Source organism: Eutrigla gurnardus (assembly GCF_963514095.1).
Source record: "Eutrigla gurnardus genome assembly, chromosome: 7".
In the NCBI taxonomy this organism is placed as follows: Eukaryota; Metazoa; Chordata; class Actinopteri; order Perciformes; family Triglidae; genus Eutrigla; species Eutrigla gurnardus.
In genome coordinates, this window is record NC_139921.1 from 14,993,530 (window position 1) to 15,018,401 (window position 24,872).

At 40.2% G+C, this 24,872-nt stretch overlaps 2 protein-coding genes across 4 annotated transcripts in view; both read left to right on the forward strand.

Annotated features, from left to right (window-relative positions):
- Positions 1-870: 870 nt before the first annotated feature.
- On the forward strand, positions 871-7,541 carry LOC311016471 (cell cycle control protein 50A-like). Its single transcript, XM_084014175.1, has 7 exons — positions 871-1,333; positions 2,127-2,246; positions 2,822-2,929; positions 3,014-3,101; positions 3,305-3,448; positions 3,537-3,746; positions 6,335-7,541. The coding sequence occupies exons 1-7, from the start codon at positions 1,085-1,087 to the stop codon at positions 6,526-6,528; spliced, it is 1,113 nt and encodes a 370-aa protein (XP_083870301.1). The 5' UTR covers positions 871-1,084; the 3' UTR covers positions 6,529-7,541.
- A 4,235-nt stretch (positions 7,542-11,776) lies between these two features.
- col12a1a (collagen, type XII, alpha 1a) overlaps positions 11,777-24,872 on the forward strand; it is a 52,345-nt gene continuing 39,249 nt past the window's right edge. For 2 of the 3 annotated variants that reach the window (XM_084012676.1, XM_084012677.1), the window contains exons 1-13: positions 11,777-12,028; positions 13,253-13,358; positions 16,761-16,877; positions 16,981-17,124; positions 17,675-17,728; positions 18,845-19,108; positions 19,221-19,385; positions 19,623-19,796; positions 19,948-20,238; positions 20,376-20,978; positions 21,249-21,527; positions 21,609-21,884; positions 21,965-22,237. In XM_084012676.1, the coding sequence (XP_083868802.1) occupies positions 13,289-13,358; positions 16,761-16,877; positions 16,981-17,124; positions 17,675-17,728; positions 18,845-19,108; positions 19,221-19,385; positions 19,623-19,796; positions 19,948-20,238; positions 20,376-20,978; positions 21,249-21,527; positions 21,609-21,884; positions 21,965-22,237 (2,710 nt within the window). In that variant the 5' untranslated portion in view covers positions 11,777-12,028; positions 13,253-13,288. The remainder of the gene's footprint in view (positions 12,029-13,252; positions 13,359-16,760; positions 16,878-16,980; positions 17,125-17,674; positions 17,729-18,844; positions 19,109-19,220; positions 19,386-19,622; positions 19,797-19,947; positions 20,239-20,375; positions 20,979-21,248; positions 21,528-21,608; positions 21,885-21,964; positions 22,238-24,872) is intronic. The other variant, XM_084012678.1, reaches the window with a different exon arrangement.

The following is a 24,872-nucleotide window of genomic DNA, read 5'->3' on the forward strand; positions in this document are numbered from 1 at the left end:
TCAATTGAAGATATCACAAACGCTATTGATAATAAACTATATGCAGCTTGGATATTTATTGATATAAAGAAAGCATTTGATAAGATCAACCATGATATTCTATTTAAAAAATTAGAAAAATATGGCATCAGAAGTCTTCTACATGTTTGGACATTGCTTATGGTGTCCCCCAGGGGTCAGTGTTGGGTCCTAAATTATTCATTTTGTATGTTAACGATATTTCTAATGTGTCCAATGCCTTGATGGTTAAATTATTATTAATTTGTATTATTGTTATTATTATTATTATTATTATTATAAGCAGGGTACTAATAGTAATAATAATAATTATTAGTAATTAATTAATTATTTAATATGGAAGAAGGGTTATGGAGAAGGGTTGAGAGTAAATAAGTTATTCTTCTTCTCATTCCTTTCCGAGCTGTAAAAGAAAAAATTGTTAGACGTTTAAATTTTGCTTTATGATTTTCATTGCTCTGCAAATATTGCTTGGAATGTCTAATTGTTTGACTATTTCGATTTTTGTTGTTGTTTTTTATTCCTATTTTATGCCTTTACTTGTTCGGAACAAATACAGAAATACAAAAAATACAAAATGGGCAGATGGTTCTTAAACTGAGTTTTGAATGCTAGTCAACAGTCAGCACTACAGTCAGCACTATTCAACATTAAATATTCAATTAAAATATCAATTTTAAGTTGCTTATAACATTTGAAATGTTGCCGTTTCAATTCAAAATGTGTCCCAAACAAAGATATTGACATTTGCATTCAATATTTGAACAGAGCACACAATGTGAGAAAGGGGGTGTTTAATGTTATGCGGTGTTGTACCTTCTACGTTTCATCATCCTATTGGCTAGGACGCTTCCGGCTTCTTCCTTGGACGAGATTAACAAGCGGATACAATCAACGACTACAATGAGTAGATATTTGGATTAGTTAGGCGGTAAATGTCCCTCCGTACACAGTTTTACCGTTTGCCTTAACGTGTTGTTTCGTGTTTACCGTGTAAGAGTAACTAGGAACTACCGGCTGTCAACTCATTTACAGTCGAATATTTTGCCACAAGCGGATTGCAGCCATGATGGCGTCAAGCTATAACGCTAAGGAAGAGGACGGACACAACTCGGGTGCCTCGAATCACGGCGGCGCGGGGGTTGTGAAAAGCAAAAAGCCAGATAACACCGCGTTCAAACAGCAGAGACTACCAGCCTGGCAACCCATCCTGACGGCAGGCACAGTGCTGCCTGCTTTCTTCGTTATTGGTCTCATCTTCATCCCCATAGGCATCGGCCTGTATGTCACTTCAAACAACATCAAAGAGTTCGAGGTACAGTAACAGTCACGTCTGCCTCTCTTTAAACTAGCTAAGGCTAACTTTATAGACAAACTGACTAGGTTCACCTAGGTTCTTCTGCACGGTTAATTTCTACCAGGGTTAGCATTTATTGTAAGTAAGAGGCGACAGCAAGCCGTGCCATTTAACGTTAGTAAAGCCTATTGACCAAATACGCAACTTCCCATTTCTGAATACTGTTAGCCTTTGACATTACCGTATATACTCACTTAGTTTAGCTCGACACAAAACTAGCTAAAACGGATGCCTTCTTAATACAGAAGCACTGCAATCAATAGCAGATAGTTAAACATGTGGTAGGTCAACTTTATTGTTATTAGGAGGCTGCAGTTACTGACGCTGTTGAGTTGTATTGCATTATAATAAGTATTTAGGAGGATTATGTAAGATTTATCTCCTCTGATTTGTATCAAAATGTGAGAAAAACCTCTTAGTATAACACCCAATTTATGTCAATGAGGCTAGACAACATTACAGAAATCTCCTTTTGTGTCAATACGGTAATAAACATTAGAAACAATTAAAAAAAAAAAAAAAAAACTACAGCCTCCGAAATGAGCTATAATCTGAATTAAAAAAAAAACTGTTTCAACAAATTCAGAAGTGGAATTTATTGCAGTGGTACTACACTGAATTAGTTGTATCTACTTGTACTGAATATACATTCTATATGGCTATGGAACAGTATGAAACATTGTGCATCTATTTTAGCTGCGTGCTATGTTCAATTCTTCTATATCTGAACTAATCAGCTCCTCATTTTCAGATCGATTACACTGGGGCAGACATTAACAATCCATGCTACAACTGTGCCAAGAATTTCAGCTGGAACAGCACAACACCATGTAGCTGCTCTGTGCACTTCACATTGGAGCAGCCATTTGAGGTGAGCACCAGCTTTCAGTATGCAGACCTGATGAATAATACATGACTTCAGCTTCAAAACTGATGGGGTTGCTTGAAGTGCAATAAAAGGGAGAAACTTCCCTCCTGACACTAAATGTACATTAAGATCTATTTTAAGTCCAAAGAAAGGCACACTCAAGGTTTGTTTGGAGCCATCATTATCATTGATTATTCTAGTCCGTAAATATGCAGTATTGCAACTTCCAGTATTATAGAGATTCCTAATAAAAGCTCTCAGCCAGTTGCTTTTTCATCTCAACAGATTCCTGGTAAGACAAACCAGTGTCACTAAGTACAGTTTATATTTTGGTTATATTTGATCAGAATTACAATTGTTAGGTGCAACTTAATCAAACTGGGGTAAAATAACATCTGTCTTATCGGAGAACATAAAGGAACCGATACATGTGAACGTTTCGTTAAAATAAGTTGATCAAATTCATTTCTGTGTATTCTGAACTGATGATCCAAAGAATCATTCAAGTGCCACCTTTCTGTCATACTTCCAGCCTATACTGATACGCTGTCAATAACACAATCTCTCCTCCTCTGCAGAGCAATGTTTTCATGTACTACGGCTTATCCAACTTCTATCAGAACCACAGACGCTATGTGAAGTCCAGAGATGACAGCCAACTGAATGGTGATCGGTCTGCTTTAATGGTATAATCTTGGAAATATTGTACCATTTATTTAAAAAAAAAAAAAAAACTTTTATATCAGTTTAACGCTGGTTGCTTATTGCAGAACCCCAGCAAGGAATGCGAACCGTACCGTACAAGTGAAGGACAGCCCATTGCTCCATGTGGGGCCATAGCTAACAGCCTTTTCAATGGTAAGTTAGAGAAGATGAAAAACTGTTTTTTTCCCTCAGCATTGTGTGGATCAGTGCTACATATTTTTCCAACTGAAGTTTTCTTATCTTACCACTGAAACCCTTTCTAAAAACTCTGACATCAATTTGCAATTTAGCCTATTTAGGTGCACCTACTTAATGGAACAGTATGTAATGTTTTTAATTTAAAAAAACATTTTCAGACACTCTGGAGCTTTATCATTTGGATTCCAATGGGACCAGAAATACAATTCCTCTGGTAAAGAAGGGAATTGCGTGGTGGACAGACAAGCATGTGAAATTCAGGAACCCTGGTGGAAACACCAATGTTACTGTAGCTTTCCAAGGTAATTTAAAAAAACTATTCACAGGATACTTTTGGCTTATAACACTGAAGTTACACTGACTAGGTTGGTTTGTTTTGTTCTTTCCCAGGCACATCTAAGCCAGTGAACTGGAGGAAGCCAGTTTTCGAGTTGGACCCATCAGATCCTGAGAACAATGGCTTTATCAATGAGGACTTCATTGTGTGGATGCGCACTGCTGCGTTGCCCACCTTTCGCAAGCTCTATCGCATCATCCAGAAGAAGTCGAGCACGACCCCCACGCTCCCCAGTGGCAAATACGTCTTGGAAATCACTTACAGTATCCTTTGAATTATAGCCAGAAACTCTACTGCACAATCAAAACTAGAGCTAGTCTGTTGGTTAGTGTTCTTCACAAGGTAAGATTATGTAGAAACACACAAATCATTTATGAAGAAACTGCTTTACTGAGCTATCTGGACTAGGGCTGGGCGATTAATTGAATTTCGATTACGATTACGATTTTGGCTTCCCTCGATCATGAAAACAAGATAATCGTAAAAAAACGATCATTCTGCCGCACGCCGTGTCTTGTATGGTAAATGTAGCGAACCCTTCAATCCCCACCTGTGCACTCCGCTCCGCCCCGCCCCTGCCTGAAAAGTTTCGCTTTCAGCCACGCCGGTGCGTAGGCCTATTGCCAGTAGGTGTTTGGGAAGAAGACGGTAGAAAATGGCAGAAAGGCAGCCTTTGGTCGCGAAGAGAGGGAAAGCAACTTCTGTGGTGTGGAAACACTTCGGTTTCGAGGCGTCTGACCCGGAACAAACAAAGATATTGTGCAAGATATGTCACGCGACCGTGTCTGCCCCTCAAGGGAACACGACCAATTTATTTAATCATTTGAAGTCCACACACCAGTGTTAATTTCGTTAACAAAAACTATGACGAAATATGTTCGTCAAAAGCATTTTTCTATGACTAAGACGAGACGATGACGAGCTAAAAATAGATCATTGATGATAAAAACTATGACGAGATGTCTGCTTCGTTTTCGTAAACGAGACGGGACGGGACTAAAATGTTTATGGTGTGTTCTACGGACATTAAAACAAAATGCGTTTTTTTCCTCTTAAACTAGAGAAACGGGCCTAAACAACGGAACCCTGCTTTTCCATGTGAGCGATTTATTTCTGACAAAACAAATGCGTAAAGATGTGACTAGATGTCTCCGAGGCGCATTTCTCCGTTTTGTTATGTATATCGATCAGTATTTTCATCCGCCATCTTGCTCGTGACGTATAGAGTCACGTTTATGCATCGGACGCTCGTATTGGCTCCCATAGCGGCTTTTACAGCCAATCGGAAAGCCTGATTTACGTTTGGCCGTGAGTCGTGCCCAAACGGGAGACACAGAGGAGTTCAGAGCAGAGCAAATGACGGTCAAAGAGTTATTGAAGTGATAGAGAAAGTTAAATACATAAATGGCACAGAAGAAGTACACTATATATACACACATATTTAGGGCAGGGAGTGGAAAAGACCATTCCTTTCCTTTCCTTTCCATTTTATATAATATATTTTTCTCTTATGGGCTGCACGGTGGTGTAGTGGTTAGCACTCTCGCCTCACAGCAAGAGGGTCCCGGGTTCGATCCCCGGGTCGGCCCGGGTTCCTTCTGTGTGGAGTTTGCATGTTCTCCCCGTGTAAGCGTGGGTTCTCTCCGGGTTCTCCGGCTTCCTCCCACAGTCCAAAGGCATGCAGGATGGGGATAGGTTAATTGATTACTCTAAATTGCCCGTAGGTGTGAATGTGAGTGTGAATGGTTGTTTGTCTCTACATGTCGGCCCTGTGATAGACTGGCGTCCTGTCCAGGGTGTACCCTGCCTTCGCCCAATGACAGCTGGGATCGGCTCCAGCCCCCCGTGACCCTGATACAGGATAAGCGGTAGAAAATGGATGGATGGATGGATGGATATTTTTCTCTTATTTATTTGCATTTTTCTTGTTTTTCAGTTCAAACTTATCGTGTTAAAAGAAATACCAGAGTTCAAAGTTCAATAAATGCTTGTTCTCAAAGCAATGAATACTCGTCTTTAATAATCGTGATTACAATATCAATCAAAATAATCGTGATTATGATTTTTGCCATAATCGAGCAGCCCTAATCTGGACTATGCTGAGTACTAAAAGCCAAAACAGGTCATTTAAGAAACGCATGTTCCAGATTAGAGGAGGATCTGGGTTTAATTCTGCAAAGTTATTCAGGTATCTCAGTGAACTAACTTCTGGAAAGAGACCTCTGGTGTAGTCATGTGAAGACACATCGTGCAATTTCCTAAAACCAAGTACACACAACATATTATTATACTAAAACTAGTATAACTCTACAGAGCTTAAATGAGAAGTAAAGAGCAAAGCAAAGACAATACATAACCAGTGATGGGGTGATTAAATTCAGCAAGGAGACCTCTGGAGATAGTGGATGTTTTATGCAGAAATATTTATTTGATGGCCAATGGCCATTGTGAGAATTGAGGTTTGAGCAGTACAGCTACAAAATCAACAGTGCAGTGCCAACCCCAGTTCTGCCTCCTGTCCTTCCTGTGAAAGCATAAAAGCCTAAGTTATCTTGAGGAAGCTGGCACGGCGTCTGTATTATGTCGAGGTTAAAGGTAAGAACTTTGTGTTCGGCCCTGAAAGACACGCTAGTGTCTTGTTTGTGACGTTGCCTCGCTTGGAGAAGCAGATTAAATGTGAATCTATTCATAAAATTACATGTATTAATCTTACACTGAGGGAATCAGGTATATAGACAATTCCCTCGCAGTTATGATAAAAGGGTTGTAAATGAATGATCTGTGAAAGCTGTGCTTTTAAAAACAATGCCAAAAGCTCCGAGCGTTTTTCTTTTAACCATGCAATCATCAGATTACCCTGTGCTCAGCTTTGATGGTCGCAAGAGGATGATCCTGAGCACCATCTCTTGGATGGGAGGGAAGAACCCTTTCCTTGGCATTGCCTACCTCACTGTAGGCTCCATCTGCTTCTTCCTGGGTGTGGTTCTGCTCATCATCCACCATAAATATGACACCCGCAACAACAGTGCAGATATTCCAAACTAAACTGTTCTTGCATCGCGTTTTCCTGTCTATGCATGCATGGGTGACCCGAAAGGGTCCGATCTGGACTGCTTGTTGACTTTAGCGTGAATACACTGGTCTCTGTAATTGTTGTGTGTTTGTGTAAAGACAGCATTGTCTTCACTGTCTGATCAAAAGCTATGGTTTTGTGTAGGACAACGAAGGCAAAAGAAAGATGCTACAGTCTGTGTCTGTGTGCATATAGCTTCAGCTGCTGAGAATGTCCTGTCCGTCTGACTTTTCTGTCTTCAAAAACATATTTATCTTCTATTTATCTATACATTACCAAAGTATCTGTTTTATTTTAGCAGTGCTTTGTGAAAGGCTTACTGAAGGATGTATGTATTTTAATGCAAGTTTTTGTCCATATTGTATACTGTAATATGTCCTGCTGATGAATGTACCATTATATTTCATTGACATACCTCTGTGGTTTCATGAGATTATCTTATATAGGATGGGAGAATATAGGATGGGGAAATCATTGCTTGTATGCGGTCGATTATGTACAAGCACTGATATTTAACAAGAAGTATTTTATCCTTGGAGAATCATAGAATACTCATGACAAGAAGTATCGCAAGTGTGGTCATTTACCCTCTGCTGTGACTGGTTGTATAAAGACTGAGCCAGTCATAAAGGTGTCTCTTTAAAATTACAATATGATGCTTATTAATGGTAGGAACATTATACTATACCACTATATCCAGTAGTCATAATTATAAGATTCTGAGCAGCATTTTAGCTTGATCAGAGCACAAAAATAATTAATTTTTTTCAGTTTGGCCTGAGTCTCAGATTATCTTGCGTTCTTCAACATTGTCCAAATGATATGCACTTTAAAGTGTCACATTTGTTAGTTTTCCCCATGGTTTCACTTCATCCTTTGTTATTATATTGTTTTCTTGATTTATTGACTAAATTGAGTAAATTGTTTAAATTTGAAACGTTTTTATAAGGTTTGTAGGGTCCAATTAAACAACTTGTTGAATGTATTGGTGTAATCTGTAATTTTATTGTAGACCATAACTTTTTACTTTATCACTACAAATACTTGTCTTTTTAAAAAATGTATGATCATGCATTATTATAATTGTCAAATAGCACCACACATCTCACCTGACCGGAAGTTATATGCCCACAAAGGGATTGTGGGAAGTCAGACCATCAGTGTCTGTCCTGACACCACAGACGTTTGCCTACATGTACGGGCAATGTATGGTAAGACCGACGTTTTACCTTTTATGTTAACCATAAACCACTTTTCTCAAAGCGCTAACACTGGGTTATTGTGGTGTATGGTTAATTAAAAAGTAAACGTTTAATGAAGAGTAACGGACCTAAGCTAGCTTAACTTTTCAAATTTAAACTTTACCGCCTACCAGTTAAGAGCAAAATCACAATATGTTTTTTTTTATATATATATATATATATATATATATATATATATATATATATATATATATATGCTATATATTACTCGTTTGTGTTCGTATAACTTGAATACAGCATTAAAGCTCAGGTTGAAGTTACCTACGCACGAAGCTAACGACGTAAATAATGTTACTCGACAGTGGCGGCCTTCAGAAGGTGTATTAATTTGCTCCTTTCAACTCCACAAAAATCACTTATGTGAACCTCAAAAACCCTCCAACCCTCACTGGACCTATAACGTTGGCTGTGACGTTGGTAGACGCCACTTTCATACATACAAGGTAAAGTGTAAGAAGTTAGCCAAGGAACATTCTAAATAAATGTAAGTAGATGAGTAATATGCAGATGAGCAATATCGGAGCCCATCGGCTCACGGTCTGAAGAACGATAAACTATGTCTATGAAAAATGTGTTTTAATTTAGAAATTGGAAACACAATTTACCATCCACCCATCTCCACGTGTTTTACTGTAACAGGCAATTTACGACCTGTCGCCGATCCAAGAATTGTCATCAAATAATTTTGGACACCATGCTTTGACGGTAGGTTGCATTCAGTGTTCCCACCAGTGTTTTTCACTAAATAACAAATCAACAGTGAACGCAGTGAATTGAACTGTGTTTCTACACACTGGCTTGCATGTATTCCTTACATATAAATGCAATACGGAGAGGTGGCCAGCAGATGTCGCAACTGGTCGACTGTTAAAGACTTTTTGAAACCATTAACTGTTTTAAAATACTTGCTACAACGTTAGTGCTTTTTCTATCACCACTAGTTGAAGTCAGCTTGCTGAACTCATATCAACTTGCTAACTTAGTATTGATTCATTACATTTTGTGCCATTTCACATATTGTTTCTGTGTTAGTTCCAACCATCCATCTTCTACCGCTTATCCTGTATTCAAAGCCAATCCCAGCTGTCTCAGTGTTAGTTGTTTACATAATTATATACTGTTTTTCATGCATAGATTATTACATGGATTAAACTGTTGCACCTCCAGGGACCAGGCAGCTTTCCATTACCAGCAGGGCCAGCTCTGTGAAGGAACGTTTTCAGGTAGAATTAATCCTTTTGTGAACAAGAATGACATCTGTAAACATATGATCCCCTTAATATCTCGTTTGATCTTTAACAGTGTTTCAGAAGTTGTTGGCATGTGAACCCTTTAGGCAACAGCAGTTTAGTTTTATGAATAATTAATTCTCTCTTAAAGGAGTCATAACCTGGTTTTATACGTATCCAGCCCCCCTTGGATCGCTTTGGATCAATTCGTAAAACTTATTAGAAAAAAAAAAAAAAAATTTAATCAAACATTGAGCTTGTTCTGACCCTTTTTCGTACCGCGATTTTATCACGCGAGATTACGCGCGAGGTTTTGACTGGTCCGGATGTGCATTGTATAATATGTAATGAGGCGCGCGTTGATTCGCCGCAGGAAGGACAGAGCCGGGGGGGGCTTGCCTGCATGCAGACTCCAAAACATAATGGCGGCGCTTCGGCGATTTCAGGTAGCGGACGGGGCGGGGTTGGGTGGTGAAAGAGGGGTGGGCTTATGCAAGTAGCCGCCACGGTGACGTCACCGAAGGCGCAGAATCAAAATCTCGTGCTTTAGGAATGCACACCCTTGTGTGCTATTCCTGTTCGGAAAAAGAGCAGAAGCGAAAAAACGGCGCCACTTTCAAACTCCAGCCTTTCAGGCAAGTTTCAACTGAGGTCAAACACAGATATGCATGTTTTAACAAGAGAAATTGCGATTTCCTGGTGATGACTCCTTTAAGTCATAAGTCATTCTCTCTGACATTTTGAATGACATACCTGAACAAAGGTTATATCATAGATGTGAAGTGAAATTGTTATGTGCTGATGTATGAAGCACTATTGCTTGTTTTGTGTGAGGTGAAATCACAATCTTAATGTGACTTGCACTTGGCCAGTTTCGGTGTGTAGGCACCTTGAATTATAATGAATAAAGTAATTGTGTGCCTCTTTGGCTTGTGATTTGTAAACTTTATCAGTGTCAAAAGTCAGACAAACAATAACAATAATAATATAATATTTTTATACTGATCATGTTAGTGTCTACTTTATTCCCAGGTCCCGGAGACAGAATTGAATTAAATCCTGTTTGTAGCCTGACAGATAAGCATCTGTTGGTTCACCCCCTACAATGTTTAAATGATCTTTGCCTGGGGCTGGAGTTGTAATAATTATGCTTGCAAGATGCCAATTGAAAACCCATTGCAAAGTTAACATACAAATGTAGGCTTTACTGATCCATGCAAAGCACTACAAAGGACTGTAGCAAAACCTAAATAGGCCTATCCGTGCTTCTAAATACCTGAGCAAACACAGTCCCATTGCATAGTACACTGTACACCACCACTTCATTGCTTTGGTTAAACAGAGATAAGGTCTACAAAAATTGTCATACCATATAAACAGACACATGAAGTTGATAGTCCTTAACTTGAAGTAGAGATGCATCTTTTAAATAACCATATGCCTTCATTCTTTGTTCTTTGAACAGGAGGATACATCTGAAGGGCGGGTCCAAGGATTCGACTACAGAGCCACAATGACTCTCACTGTCAGCATTTGTCTTAGATTTGATGAGTCAGACTCACTCCACATGCCTCAGTCTGTCTTTTGTATAAAAACACATGTCATGCCAGAGACCCACCCCAAATGTTATTACTCTTGTCTTTGAAAGTCAAATTACTGTAATTTCATGATGCATCATGAGGGGTCATTTGAAGTCAAGATAATTAGCCTGTGTTATATCTCTCCGTCACATCTGTCATACTTCTCTGGTCTCTTCCAGGAAGTAGGTTGTGTATGAGCTGTTTCGTGCTGCAATGCCCAATAAGCCACGGTGAAACTGGATTAGACTTATTTATCTTATTGTATCTGATGTAACAATCATCACATACTGTATGCAATGCATCAACTCTGTGTCCCTCAGATTTGTAATCTTGGAATCCAGGCAGTGATATATATATTAATTATATTACTGTAAACATAATGAGCTGAAATAATAAAGCATATAGGCCTACATCTTGTGAGCTTGTGTCACTTTTTGAAACTTGGTACCTGCTGTAGATGTTTTGTGGACTTTGCTACCAGATTCAAATTGAACTTGAATCATTAAGAAAATCAAGACCATTTTCTTAATTTCCATCTTGAATTTTGGATAAGCAGGAGACTGCAGTGTGTTTGTAACTGTTGTATATTTGATCAGAATGGATTGGTTTCCCTTCACCAATCCAAACGTGTATCTAGAGTAGTTCTTTGTTTTGAGCACTAGAGGGCACCATTAACCAATCTGTCAGACGCGCTCTCATTGTGGCAGTGAAAAGCCAAGTAAGCTCTTTGTGAAATACTTCAGTTCAGTTGCTATTGATTGCCCACAGTATTAACAAACTCATGAAACATATTGACAACATTATTACGCTAGTTTTGTTTTCTTCTTTAAACATTTTGAACACACTGTGAGAAATATACACTTAATGATACCAATAGCCGATGGGTTAAGTACAAAGCGAAGAATTCTACTTTTATTTCCGTCGACATCTTATTAAAATGAAACGGACGAGGTTGCCTGTTGCGCGTATAATACACTTCTTCCCCTCCGTCTTGTATGGGCAGCTGTTACCCTGCTGTGAAGTCACGTTGGCATTGGAAACTCATTAAATCACCAGGCTTAAAGAATGCAGGGGAAAAAAGGGGTAATTTCCAGTTTCTAAACAGTGGATCGGTCTTTGCGGGGGACATACACATTTAAGTGACAGGCAGATGTTTTGTAAGATGCCCATATGACGGTAAAGTGAGAGTTGGGAACTGCCCCCCCTATTAAGTAGCCGATGGTGGAAAGATTCTTCCCACTTGGAAAGAGGCTTTCCTCCTTGGACATCTGCTGGCGGAGCTTCAGTAGCCAGAGAAAGGGGTCCAGCCGCAGCTCCTGAAATTTGTACTTTCCAGAGGGGGAAGCTTCAAGCAGGCTGCTCTGCAATTTGGTCGCTCCATTTTTTTGGAGGATTGAATAGGTGAGTTGACCAACTTTTATTTATTATTGCTGAAATGTTATTTTCCCACTTTTAAATAACACAAATAACTAATTTATATTTGAGAAGATCAGCAAGGTCATTTTAGTCGTCGTTTTATACTTTTTTTTTTGTTCACTGTAGACGTCAGATGCTGTCTTTCTTTTCTTTTCTTTTTTTTATAAAGAAAAAAGCATCCACGCAATTAAGCTATACAACTTTAAAATATGTTTAAAAACGTTTTAAGATGAGTTGCCGTTTTGAAGATTTTACACTAAAAAGCCATTGGTTTGAAATTGATAGTAAAGCAGTTATGTAACATACCCACGCAGTGTTTCAGTGGTAGCCTATTCTAAGGCAGATATATATTGTGCTTTATGGATCATTTCAATTAGATGAGCCCCAATTGTGTCCGAGGGGCCAAGAGTGTAATTTCGGCCCCAGTAGCTGCAGTTTTCGTGTTCGTGCACCAGGCGGAGCGCACAGCCTTTGGTAAAGATTACCAATAAATTCGAGAAAATAATTCCGACTATATTGTGTGGATGTGGTATATTTACCAGTAGTAAAATAGTAACCCCATGGCATGAGATTAAGCCATTTCAATATCTTCTTTAATGTCCTTACAGTGCGAGACGTGTCCATGTAAAAAAAAAAAAAAATACGATTTGTATGACTTAAATTAGAATGCCACTATAACCTATGATATGGTGAGTTTTTATGAGCTTTTGGTCAGCCACACACCAACCATGGTCGGGCTCAAGTGAGTGAGAACCACAGGTAAGACACTGCATATAGTGAGCTGCATAGCAACCTAAAATGACCAGGACAGCTACAACGCAATTCATTTTAAGATTATGCTTCTGAAAATAATTTAAAAAGTGTTTATGTTTTTACCAAATACCTTAGTAAGTACCCACCTCAGGGTGTGGGATTCAACTGGAAGCAGCAAGGTGTGGCTCTTGTGTAAAGGAGTCTAGATGAATCTTGTCATAATGAAGAGTAATTATTAAATCATAACAGCTATAGACAAATCAGGAGAGCATTTGGGTCCACTGTTCAAGTTGCATTTATATTATGTAGTAATAGTTTTTCAGCTCAAGCTAAATCTGATCTAGTAGTAAATTGAAAATAAATGCGTCCCATGTGGTGCCTATTCACACCACACTGACAATGCAAGCTGTGTCATATAGACCTGCTGCTTAAACCCATTGTTCTCTTTATCCTCAGACTCCTTGATGATCTGCTGACCCTTTAGGGCCAAACATGAAAATAGGGCTGTCACTGGCTGCGGCTGCCTTCCTGGCAGCCCTGCTGACCTCCATTGATGCTCAAGGTAAATTAAACAATTTGGCCTCCGGCTACTCACATATAGAGCATTCCACTCTGTCTCTTTATCTCCTTCTTCTCTACTTTCATCTATACATCTCCGCTGGTTCTCTATGTTACAGGGATAAGTCTTTTACGTTAATGTCAGCGAGTCATCAGATGGACACTGAACTCTTTGTATTGATAAACTGAATAAAGTTATTCTTGTTTCATGTGTATGCTATTTGACAATGTAACTTTTGATCGACTGACTGATTCCATGATGATTTCCATGCTTTTATCCCTCATTTGTAGTGTGTGTTATCCGATTTATCTATTACGATTCATTACAGGCTGTGATGTTAAACTTTAATCCTTATCTTATTTACTTGTAATTTAGATTATTTAAACCAATACTTCGGGGCAGATTCATTTCCGATTTCTAATTGAAAACCTTAAACAGCATGGCACAGAGTTGAACGAAAGTAATGTCATGGCTACATTTTCCCCCCGTAAATGTTTTCACCGGGCGGTTTCACTTTAATGATGGCAAGCCTCTGCACTTTTTCCAAAGCAAAATTTGGAATGTTGCCAATTCTTTTGTAATTAGGCGTTGAAAAACGATATCCCATTTTTTAATGTTGTTATAATTATGCTGAGGTTGTAGTAGGTATAACTTGTAAACCTGTTTATATGTGTGTGCAGTGGTTTGAGGGTGGCTGTAACAGCAAGTAAATACAATTTTAAGTCATTAAATTACTTGTGCAACATCATAATAGTGGAAGTAGTGTAAAATAATTTAGAACATATCATGTTCAACATTAAAAACATGTTTAAGGAGTGTAGAAAGTCAATAAATTGAGATATCCAGGTGAAAAGCAAATGTTTCAAAACTGTGCCATACTTTTTACTTTCCATGTCTGATATTGTGCTCATATATTAGTGTTTTAGTAGGTATTAAATGCGTTGTGCTATACGTGTCACAAGAGCCAACATGTCATAGCCTGTTAACAATCTGTCAGCAGCTTTGACAGAAAATGACTCCAAGTAATTTCATATGCAAACATTTCAATCTAGCCAAATGGCAAATATGGAAATATGGTATGGAAACCCTCAGATTTTTCCTCTTGAAAGCTCCCTGGCGGCGTGAGAGGAGTCTAACGTCTACTCTCACATATCTCTGCCAATGGAATGGAAAGATGAAATACGAGAATAGCAAATTAATCCTCAGACAGCACAAAGACAAAGAGCCTTTCTAGGGCTTCTTTGCGGGCATTCGCAAAAACGCTGAGTTGCAATACATATGGAAAGTTAATATGCAGTAATGTTTAATGTCAGCACATGTTGTGGAATTACTTTGGCATCTGTCCTGCCTCTTAGGGAGAGTCGGTGTTCTTTCCTCCTCTTCTTGGTCTCTCCTTCTGGCAGTAGCTCAGGCCAGGATAGCTGGCTGGCTGGTGACTGAGGTTACTAACCGAACAGTAGCCAGACTCGGGCCCTCGGGAGCCCGAGGTGTCCTTTTATTAGGAATTGATGGGACATCCGTATTACGAGAGCAACCACAACGTCCAAATAACACACCAGAGATTGTAGAACAAAATTGAAATGACGTACTTGTACTATCTTGCCATGAACAAACGTGGGCGTGGCAGATTGCTCATGCAACTGAACCCCTGCCTAAAACAGTTTTAACTGAAATTTTCAAACCAACATCCACCGCTACTTGCTATCCACCTCACTCCTACACAGCCACACATACACACACACACACACACACACACACACACACATACACATTTCCCTTCCCCTTACCATTTGGCGGTGGAGATGAGTACTCACGGAGAAATCAGGTGGAACGTGGCCTATCGGGGCTCCTTGAGTTGATCAGGTTGGTCAGGTTGGTGATCCTCCAATCCCAGTTTTTAATTATTTGGTGGGCTCCTGTTTGTCATGTGCCTGTGCATTCAGTGTGTCCCAAGCTATGGCTTCCTCCTCAAAGTGTATTTTACAATGATATTCTTGCCTCCCACGGCACTCTTATTCTTATTTACAGCTAGCATGAACCCGTATAGCGTAATGCATGCTCACTTACCTGACATCACCATCATCATGGAATGCTTCCACTGTGGATGAATTAGGGCCTAGCACGACAAATCAGTGCAGATTAAGTCATGCGAATCTCATTAACCTCTCGAAATGTTCTCACTAAATTAATCCATCATGTCTTCTCTACTGTCACAGATTGTTTTGTCATTGAACACCTATTTGCTGTGTAATAACATAATTTTTTGGTTGTAATTGCATGAAACAAGACTTAAGTTTATTGAATATAGAGCCAAAGATACATTTGAAACTAACTGTAACTTGGTTAACAAAAAGGGCATTTTGCACTTTAATTTCATCTCTAACTTTTACGCATGTAAATGACACTCATAAATTAACATTAGACTAGAAGCTGTAAAAATGAATATCATTATAAAATATGTTTGTCATCTCTGTCTGTGTGGTCCCAACTGTACATGGAAACTACCGTCCAGTCAGTCAAAGTTGTTGAGCCAAACAACTTTCTCATGTACATGATGCATGATGCTGTGATCAAGTCAGCTCGACGTAAAGGCGCGTGGCCTTGTCACACTGTGTATGTTTTTATGTTTATATTGATGTACACACTTTCTCTACTATAGTACATCTACAGTACAGAGTAATTTTGTTCTCATGAAAAAGTACACAAGACTCTCCAGTGACGAATTGTGTATTCTTTTTAAAAGGTTTGCAATGGATGTGTGCCAGTCGTGTTAAAGAGTTTAACCAAATAAACTACAAACCACTTTTCATCCTTGAAATATGTTTATATACATTGTATATATAACATATGGTGTTGAATTTTGTCAAGAGTTTTTTTTTACTTTCAACAACTATATGGCAACCCTGATTCCATTGTATAATCAGTAACCGTGGTATTTTTGTAACTCTGAAATCAACTCCATTGTAGGAGCAGTTTAGTGTGTTTATTGGGGCATGCGTTATAATGACTGCACTCAGCATGTGTTGGATGGTTCACTCAGTGTTTGCACTTTGGTAGAGTTTGCGTGGAGTCGTGCACATGTTGCGTATGCCAGTGCTTGGGTTGCTCGCCATCTTGGTTGAGCAACTCAAACAAATGTCATTTTACTCCAAAATGGCTTCTTACACTTTTTTTCAATGTTGTCACGTGTCCTTTACTCGTCCCCCTCACAAATGGACATCAGTTCTATGTGTCTGTCCCCAACAATGAACAAGTCTGCTTCAGTCATGAAGAGTTTGTCGTTGGGATCAATGTGAATGCTTGATTTGAAAATGTCTCACTTTGATTGGATCACAAAATATAATCAGATTTATACATGTGTGTGTATGTGCTGTGATTTAACAGTATTTCACCTCTTATTTGCAGTGGAACCACCATCGGACTTGAACTTTAAAATTATGAATGAGAACACAGTGGAAATGTCGTGGAAAAGACCCTCGTCAAGTATAGAGGGCTTTAGACTACAAGTTGTTTCAGATGCAGGTGAGTATTCAAGACAGTGTGTTGGTGATCTGAACCCAACTGTGTATGCACACCCAGTTTATATACAAGACAGAGGATTTACTGTTAAACTTCCTTCTTCTAGATGAACCCGTCAGAGACTTTACCCTTGATAAATATGCCACTATGACCTCAATCACTGACCTGACCCCTGACTTGGACTACTCTGTGTCCATAAACTCCTATTATGGGTCAGAGGAGAGCATTCCCATCTTTGGACAACTGACCAGTAAGTACATTTTTCACTGCGATTGTATTTGATTTTTTTGGAAAGATACTTTACTTAAAATGTCCAATTGAAAAATGGAAGTGTACAATTACTTTTGCACAAGCACTTTGATTAATGTAATGTTACACTAATGCTAGTGTGTACGCACAAAAGCAACACTTATATCTAAAAATGTCTCTGTAAATACTGTCAACCAGTCCACTTATTAGATATATGTTAACTAAAATCAGACCATCCAGACAAACCTGCCAACATAGGGACACTGGCTGCTAGTGATATGTTGGAGAATGTAATGTCTCCATTTATTCCATGTAGCATTTTTACCTAGCCACATGAGACGTAGGAAAGTCGGCTTACGGAGAGATCACGTATGTTTAGTGATACTTAAATTGCTCAGACAGCATAATATATGTTTGTGTGACTGGGGTTTTACCTGTTTACCAACCTTTAGGATGTGTTGAATATCTTACCTCTTTGTGCTGTTAAAAAAAACACACAGTGAGGCAGGCAATGTGCAGTACTAACTCACCAAGTGTTTCCTGTGTTTCAGTCCAGTCCAGTAACAGCAGCGGACGAGTCAGGAAGCCACAGTCAGATGCAATCAGTGAGTATGTTTACTGTTGTGTCAACCGAAATCTGACCAAGACCTGTCGTCCATGTGGCAGGGACCATATTTTCTTTTCCCCTTCATGACTGTCATCCAAATATTTTTTCCCATGGAATAATTTGGTCAGGCGCACATTTTACCTTCTGTTAGGGTTGTCACTGGGTAAGCAGAGAGGGATTGGGAGGGCACACATTTGTTCCGATAATTGAAACCAGTCAGCACATCAAGAAAAAAGGAAAGGAGGGCCTGACGGTGGGAGACACGTGTTCTTTTGCGTCATTGAATTGGGGGGGGTTGCCACCTGGAGGCAAGTGCTTTATATCAAAAACTAAAATGGTAAAAGATGTGGCAGTATTTAAAATGATGTCCAACTGTCTTCTGCTCATCTTGTGAGACCAATCTGTGTGTGCACTTCCATCCTGTTGATTCTTCTGGAAACTATACAGACACTTCCAGATTCTCCTACACTCCTATTCATAGTTAAGCATTCAGAAACCCACATTGTGTGATTAAATGCTTTGGTGCCATCACTTTCGACATAAGGGAATTTTGAGGGGAATTATGTATTTAGTCAATGAGACATGAGAAATGAGGATTAAAGTTCATCCACATAAGCCCTGCCAATTATTTAATTTAATAGTCATCTTAAATGTTCCAAAAAATTTCATGATTTAAAGCCCAGTTGGATTTAAAAGTATAAAAGTGAACGTTGCTGATGGAACCACTGCTAAATGTTAAGTCCATAAAGTCCCATTTTTGCCTCTTTCTGCTGAAATGACTATACCAGCCCACTATTTGGCAGTGGCTGATATTTCCTTTGATGTGAGAATGCACATCTCTGACCATTCCAACTAACTGTCAAGGATTTTATTTTACTTAAACAGACAGAAACGGGCCAGTGTAAAAAATATTGTTCCAAGGACATACCTTCGCCATACCTTAATTGGCACATATCTGGCTTAGAAATTGGTTTAATTGGAGACAAAAAGGATGCACCTTTTCTAACGAATCCTTAAACAGTCGTAAAACACATTTTCCTAATCTGGCACAGTGAAAACCTGCTATATTATTTAATAATGGTCCTACTCCTGACTCTCTTATTCCTCTCCCCAGAGTGTTCGGTCAGTGCAATAGCAGATTTGGTTTTTCTGGTGGACGGCTCTTGGAGTGTTGGCAGAGAAAACTTTAAGCACATCCGTAGTTTCATCAGCGCCATGGCGGGGGCCTTCGACATTGGCGAGGACAAGACCCGAGTGGCTGTGGTTCAGTACAGTACAGACACCCGCACAGAGTTCCCTCTGACCCGGTACAATAGAAGGGGAGACCTGCTCCAAGCCATCAACTCTCTTCCATACAAAGGGGGAAACACTATGACAGGTAAGTTGTTTATGACAGAAGGAGGTACAGAAATATAAAGGTGTTCATTTGTAGATTTGTACTCTGCTGTAATTGAGATAATTCATAAATGCATGCACATTTCTGTCTTAAGGTGACGCAATAGATTACCTGCTGCAAAACATCTATACCGAGGCAGCTGGATCCAGGAAAGGTTTTCCTAAGGTAGCCATGATCATCACTGATGGAAAGTCCCAGGACCCAGTGGAGGAGTATGCTAAAAGGCTTAGGAACATTGGAGTGGAAATATTTGTCCTAGGTATGGTTTATTATTCAATGTTTTGTTGAATAGTGCTCTCCCATGTGAAAGTCTGCCTTTTCTTGGAAACTATTCGATTTTCCATTGATTGTTCATGTCCATATTTGACCTTTTAAAAGTCAAGTGCTATTGTTTCTAACATACGTCATACTCTAAAACTGTCAACAGTTTAGCACATCTGTAACACAGCCACTGGGTGAAGAACACATGAGGTGATGTTCACATTCTCTCCCTCAGGTATCAAAGGAGCAGATGAGGATGAGCTAAGAGAAATTGCCTCCACACCTTACAACAAACATGTCTACAATGTTCCCAACTTTGACTTGATCCAAGAGGTACAGAAACAGATTATCACAGAGGTGTGCTCCGGTGTAGACGAGCAGCTCGGGTCTCTGGTCAGCGGGGAAGAAAGTAAGTTAAACGCTCTTCATCAAATGTTACATTATATTGGGGTTTAACATAAAGACTGTCACTGCTGCACACAGCCCAACATTTGGATGCTGAATGTATTTTGAAAGCTCATGTTATACTTACTTTTCCTGCATTCCCCCCCCCCCCCCAGTGGTGGAGCCAGCCTATAACCTGCAGGTCACAGAAATCGCATCTAAGTCAATGAGGGTGACATGGGATGCCTCCCTGGGTGATATCACAGGCTACAAGCTCACCCTCAACCCCATGCTCCCTGGAATGAAACGCCAAGAGCTGTACATTGGAGCCACCCAGACATCCATCAATGTCCGTGACCTTTCCCCTGAGACTGAGTATGAGATCAGCCTGTATGCCCTCAAAGGTCTGACTCCCAGTGAAGCCATCATGGCAATGGAGAAGACCCAGCCTGTCAGGGTGTCAACAGGTAGGATGATTTGTTGTGCATGTCATCTTTCCTTAGCTATGCTTCGATAAACTCAAAGTCCCTCACTCGATGGTGTTGTTTATCATGGAAGCCATACAAAGCCTTTTTATGACCCATCATGTTTTGTCTTTTGCCAGAGTGCTCTCTAGGAGTGGATGTGCAGGCTGATGTGGTCCTTCTGGTTGACGGCTCGTACAGTATTGGATTACAAAACTTTGCCAAAGTCCGTGCCTTCTTGGAGGTCCTGGTCACTTCTTTTGACATTGGACCCAACAAGGTTCAGATTAGCTTGGTCCAGTACAGTCGCGATCCACACACTGAGTTTGCCCTCAACACCCACCACGACATTAATGCTGTTGTCAAAGCTGTACGCACCTTCCCCTACCGCGGAGGCTCCACTAACACTGGCAGGGCTATGAGCTATGTCAAGGACAAGATCTTTATCAATGCCCGTGGTGCGAGACAGAATGTCCCCCGCGTTATGGTCCTGATCACAGATGGAAAGTCATCAGATTCCTTTAAAGATGCGGCAACTGGCCTGAGGAATACTGATGTGGAGATCTTTGCTGTTGGTGTGAAGGATGCAGTGAGGTCTGAGCTGGAGGCCATTGCTAATCAACCATCAGACACTCATGTCTATGAGGTGGAGGACTTTGATGCCTTCCAGAGGATCTCCAAGGAGCTGACTCAGTCCATCTGTTTGAGGATTGAACAGGAGCTGCTCAACATCAAAAAGAGAAGTAAGTTGGAGGATAGAATATATACCCAATAACTGTGTTTGAGTGTAGCCAAGTAATATGCCCATAACTCCTTGGCATCAGTTTTACTATCTATTAAACATTTGTTATGATAGGTCCTTAATGTTGGTCCATACTGTTGTGATTAGACACTGTACCTTCTGATTGATAGTTATTTTGCCAGGTTTTCAGGAGTTAGTTGATGATATGATTGTGGCCTGTACAATGAATTTTAATGATGGGCATTCATAACTATTAACTATTTATTTTCAGGTTTGCTTCCACCCAGAGACTTGGAGTTTTCCGAGATTACCTCCAGAAGCTTCCGTACCACATGGGTGGCTCCTACTAGCAATATCATGGGTTATCTAGTGCGTTTCCGCAAGGCTGAAGATGTCACTGGAGACTACATTTCCATGGCAGTGCCTGGTGATACCATAACAACCATTCTGCCCCACCTATTCCCCCTCACGACCTATGAAGTCAACGTTTTTGCTCAGTATGAGAAAGGAGACAGTTTCCCTTTGACTGGTGAAGAGACCACTTTAGAAGGTAAGGGCGATTTACTTGGACCTTAAACAATAGTCTTCAAAATTACAATATTTAGGATCTAAAGTATTCTCTCCTTTTCAGAGCAAGGGACTGTACGAAACCTACGAGTTACAGAGGAGACTACCAACAGCTTCCGTGTATCATGGCAAGCTGCTCCAGGTCAAGTGATCAGGTATCGCCTGTCCTATTTCCCACTGAGTGGCGCTGGGGAAACACTGGAGGCCCAAACCACTGGATTAGAGACGAATATAGTTCTCCACGAGCTCTTCCCCATTACCACCTACCGTGTGTCTGTGTCTGCTGAGTATTCTACAGGCATGGGGGACGAGATGCAAGTAGATGGAACCACCAAGGAAGGTATGTTTTTGGCAAAAATGAAACATGGGTTTCTGCAATTGTTATGAATTACTGTCTAATCCATTTTTGTTTGCTTTCAGTTCGTGGCTCTCCTCGTGACCTACGCGTCTTTAATGAGACAACATCTACAATGAGACTGGCATGGCAGCCTGCTCCAGGAAATGTCCTTCAGTACCGCATTGCCTTCAAACCTGCCGAGGGCGGTGACAAGAAGGAGATATCTGTTAAAGGAGATACTACCCAGGCTTTGCTGAAGAACCTCCAACCAGCCACTGAATATGAACTGTTTGTTAGTGCTCGCTACTCTTCTGGTTTGGGTGATCCTCTTCTGGGCACAGGAACCACCTTAGAAGGTAAGGGAGATAATTAATAATGTCTAATTTGAAACCTTCGAAGTACGGTTATTTCTGCAGCCAATGTGTGACAGAAATATGAAACATGCTTTGTGGATGTGCACTCAGCAAGTGGGTACTGTTGAGTGGACACATTCATTATTGTGTTCAGCATCTTTTCAAGGTGGAAGGAAATTTTCAGATTTACACATGCATATTCACTGTATTTAATTATTGTATTTAATAACATTTCTGAGATTCTGGCTAATGTCAAACTACTAAAATGAGTTCAGCTGTCTCCCTCCAAATGGACCACCTGGTATTTCTCACATCAGAATTAAGGAAGTTAGGCTTTTATTTTGCAAGGTTGGTTGAGTATAGAGGGGAAAAGACAGGAATGTCGCATGTGATATAATTTGTTTAGTATAGTCTGAGGGGCAGTGAGATGGAAATGGGTGGGAGATGCTTGTAAACACAGATAATTAGTTTGGAACTGACTTTGACAGCCATATGCCTGCTGGGTAATACCTTTACAAGTTGGCCTGCTGAGACAAAGAATGTCATGTTTTATAGCTGTTTATCAGATGTATGGGGTATATTTGATGATTAATACCAGTTATTATTCTATAGTTTTATATGGAATTAATGAATGTTCCGTACATCTGACAATGGTCATCATACTTAAACTGAAAGTAATGATACAGATATTTGTCTGAGGATCTTTTTCCTGTCTGTAGATGTTTACAGGCAGTGTAGAAGACACAATAGGGGGCACATCTTCTGTTGGTTTCACACAGAGTGGGATGAGAGAATGTTATAGTGTCACACCACAGGAAAGGAAGTCAAAAGGATCTCGTTTGAAAGAGATGGGGGGAGGTTGTAGCTCTGGTGGGACATAACAATCAAGGTACTGTATCCCACAGAGGAGACTATCTCTGGCTTTCAGGCGGCTCCATTTATGTCTGCTAAACCAGTGAACTGTGTATGAAATGAGAAGGGCTTATGTTTTTATTCAACTTTTTGTTTGCCAAGTTGAAACCAGCAGTGCAGTGTCTGTCTCTAAACATCTCCATGTGTACCTCCACCTGAAATGCACTCCTGTTTGAAAGCAGTATGATTCCACGGACACATCAAAGCTATACTATTCGTCATAATAGCAAGAGTGGAGTTCTCTATGTGGCCTTCTTAACCCCTTGGTAGTAGTGAGATCCTCAGTGGCAAAGATGTTTACTATTTGACAGGGACATTTATTGCAGCCCACATGTATCTGTGCACTTTGTTGAGAAAGAGGCTCATGTCCTATAGATGTTTTTCAACCAATATTTCTCTTCTGAAATAATTTGTACATTTTAATGAGTGTAAGTATTCTTCAGAAATGTTTGTTTGCTTTTCTCATTTCCACATGTCAAATCTGTGCTGTCATCAACTATACACCCCCGCTGGAAAAGCTCCATGACAAAGCACTTTGTTTAGCCAGCTTTATTAAGCAGTCATGACGTCAGGAGGCCTCAACACGGATCACATTGTTCCGAGTGCCACTCAGTTTGAGTCCATGTAGGCGAGAACGGGAAGAGAGTGGCTTGCACAAAGTCGTCCCTTGTTGGCAAACAGTGGATGGCAGCCAATATAGAAGCCCTGAGTAGGACAGAATTTAAACATCCTGAAATGACTCAGAAGGAGGATAGAGAAGGTGTCATAACGCTTCGATGAACATCCCAAATGTGGGTATTATACACAAACATGGCCAAATTATTTATTTAAGACTAGGGAGTTTGATCCAGCATGTGGAAGACGTTACCTAAGAAGACCTTGAAAGCTGCTGTGTGAGCTGTCTGTCTGGTCACAGGGAGAGCTGTCTGTTCTTCTTCCTCCAGGGTGGGGCAATAGACAGGCAGAGGCAGAGAGAGAGAGGGCGAGGATGAGTAGGAAAAAGGGTTCTTCAAAGTGTGAACCATTACTTCAGAGTGGATCTAAAGCTCTGAGAGGTCATGTGTTCAGCCCCTGAAGCAGACATTCTAGCAACGCCTCAAATAAGTATCTACTTGCATGACACCGCAAATGTTCTCATGTGTGCCAGAGGGGAATCTTTTTACTACCTTTTACTTGTATCCTATGTATTGTTTTGATTTCCTCTTAAACTGATACGTTCAGACAGTGCCTGGCTGTTTCAGTGGTACCGCCAGGCTGTTTTCTCCACCATTCTAAAGGTCCTTTGAGGTAATAGGCCAGTGGCAGGCATCCTTGGCACATACACACTGAAGGTTTCATGTTTGTGGCTCAGATGTATGTCTTAGTGAACCAAGAGCAATAAAGTAAGGGGAGTTTGAAGTGGGATGCCAGTGCTGAGATGGCACTTTGAAGGAACGTTGTATTTCCTGCAGTGATGTTGGAGGAGTTTACAGAGAACACTAACACTGTGTAAGGCAGAACTAGCTGGGTTACAAATGCTGCACAATGCCATGGTTTTGAATCAAGACATACATTGGCCTAATGGAGTGAGGGAACCAACAGTCATGTAAAATCATTAGGATAATATCCATTAGTAATAGTGTTTCCTGTGCAATTTGTTTGCCTGAGGGCATTTTCACGTTTGGATTTCTAAGCTTTAGACCTGTCTGGCTGCAGATGTGAAGGTTATGTCAGCACATGCCCTGCA

Excerpts from the sequence above, each read along its gene's own strand:
- LOC311016471 (XM_084014175.1), top strand. The coding sequence starts at position 1,085 with ATGATGGCGTCAAGCTATAACGCTAAGGAAGAGGACGGACACAACTCG. Across the intron at positions 2,930-3,013 it reads GTGATCGGTCTGCTTTAATG|AACCCCAGCAAGGAATGCGA; the intron begins GTATAATCTTGG and ends TGCTTATTGCAG. Across the intron at positions 3,747-6,334 it reads CGTCTTGGAAATCACTTACA|ATTACCCTGTGCTCAGCTTT; the intron begins GTATCCTTTGAA and ends TGCAATCATCAG.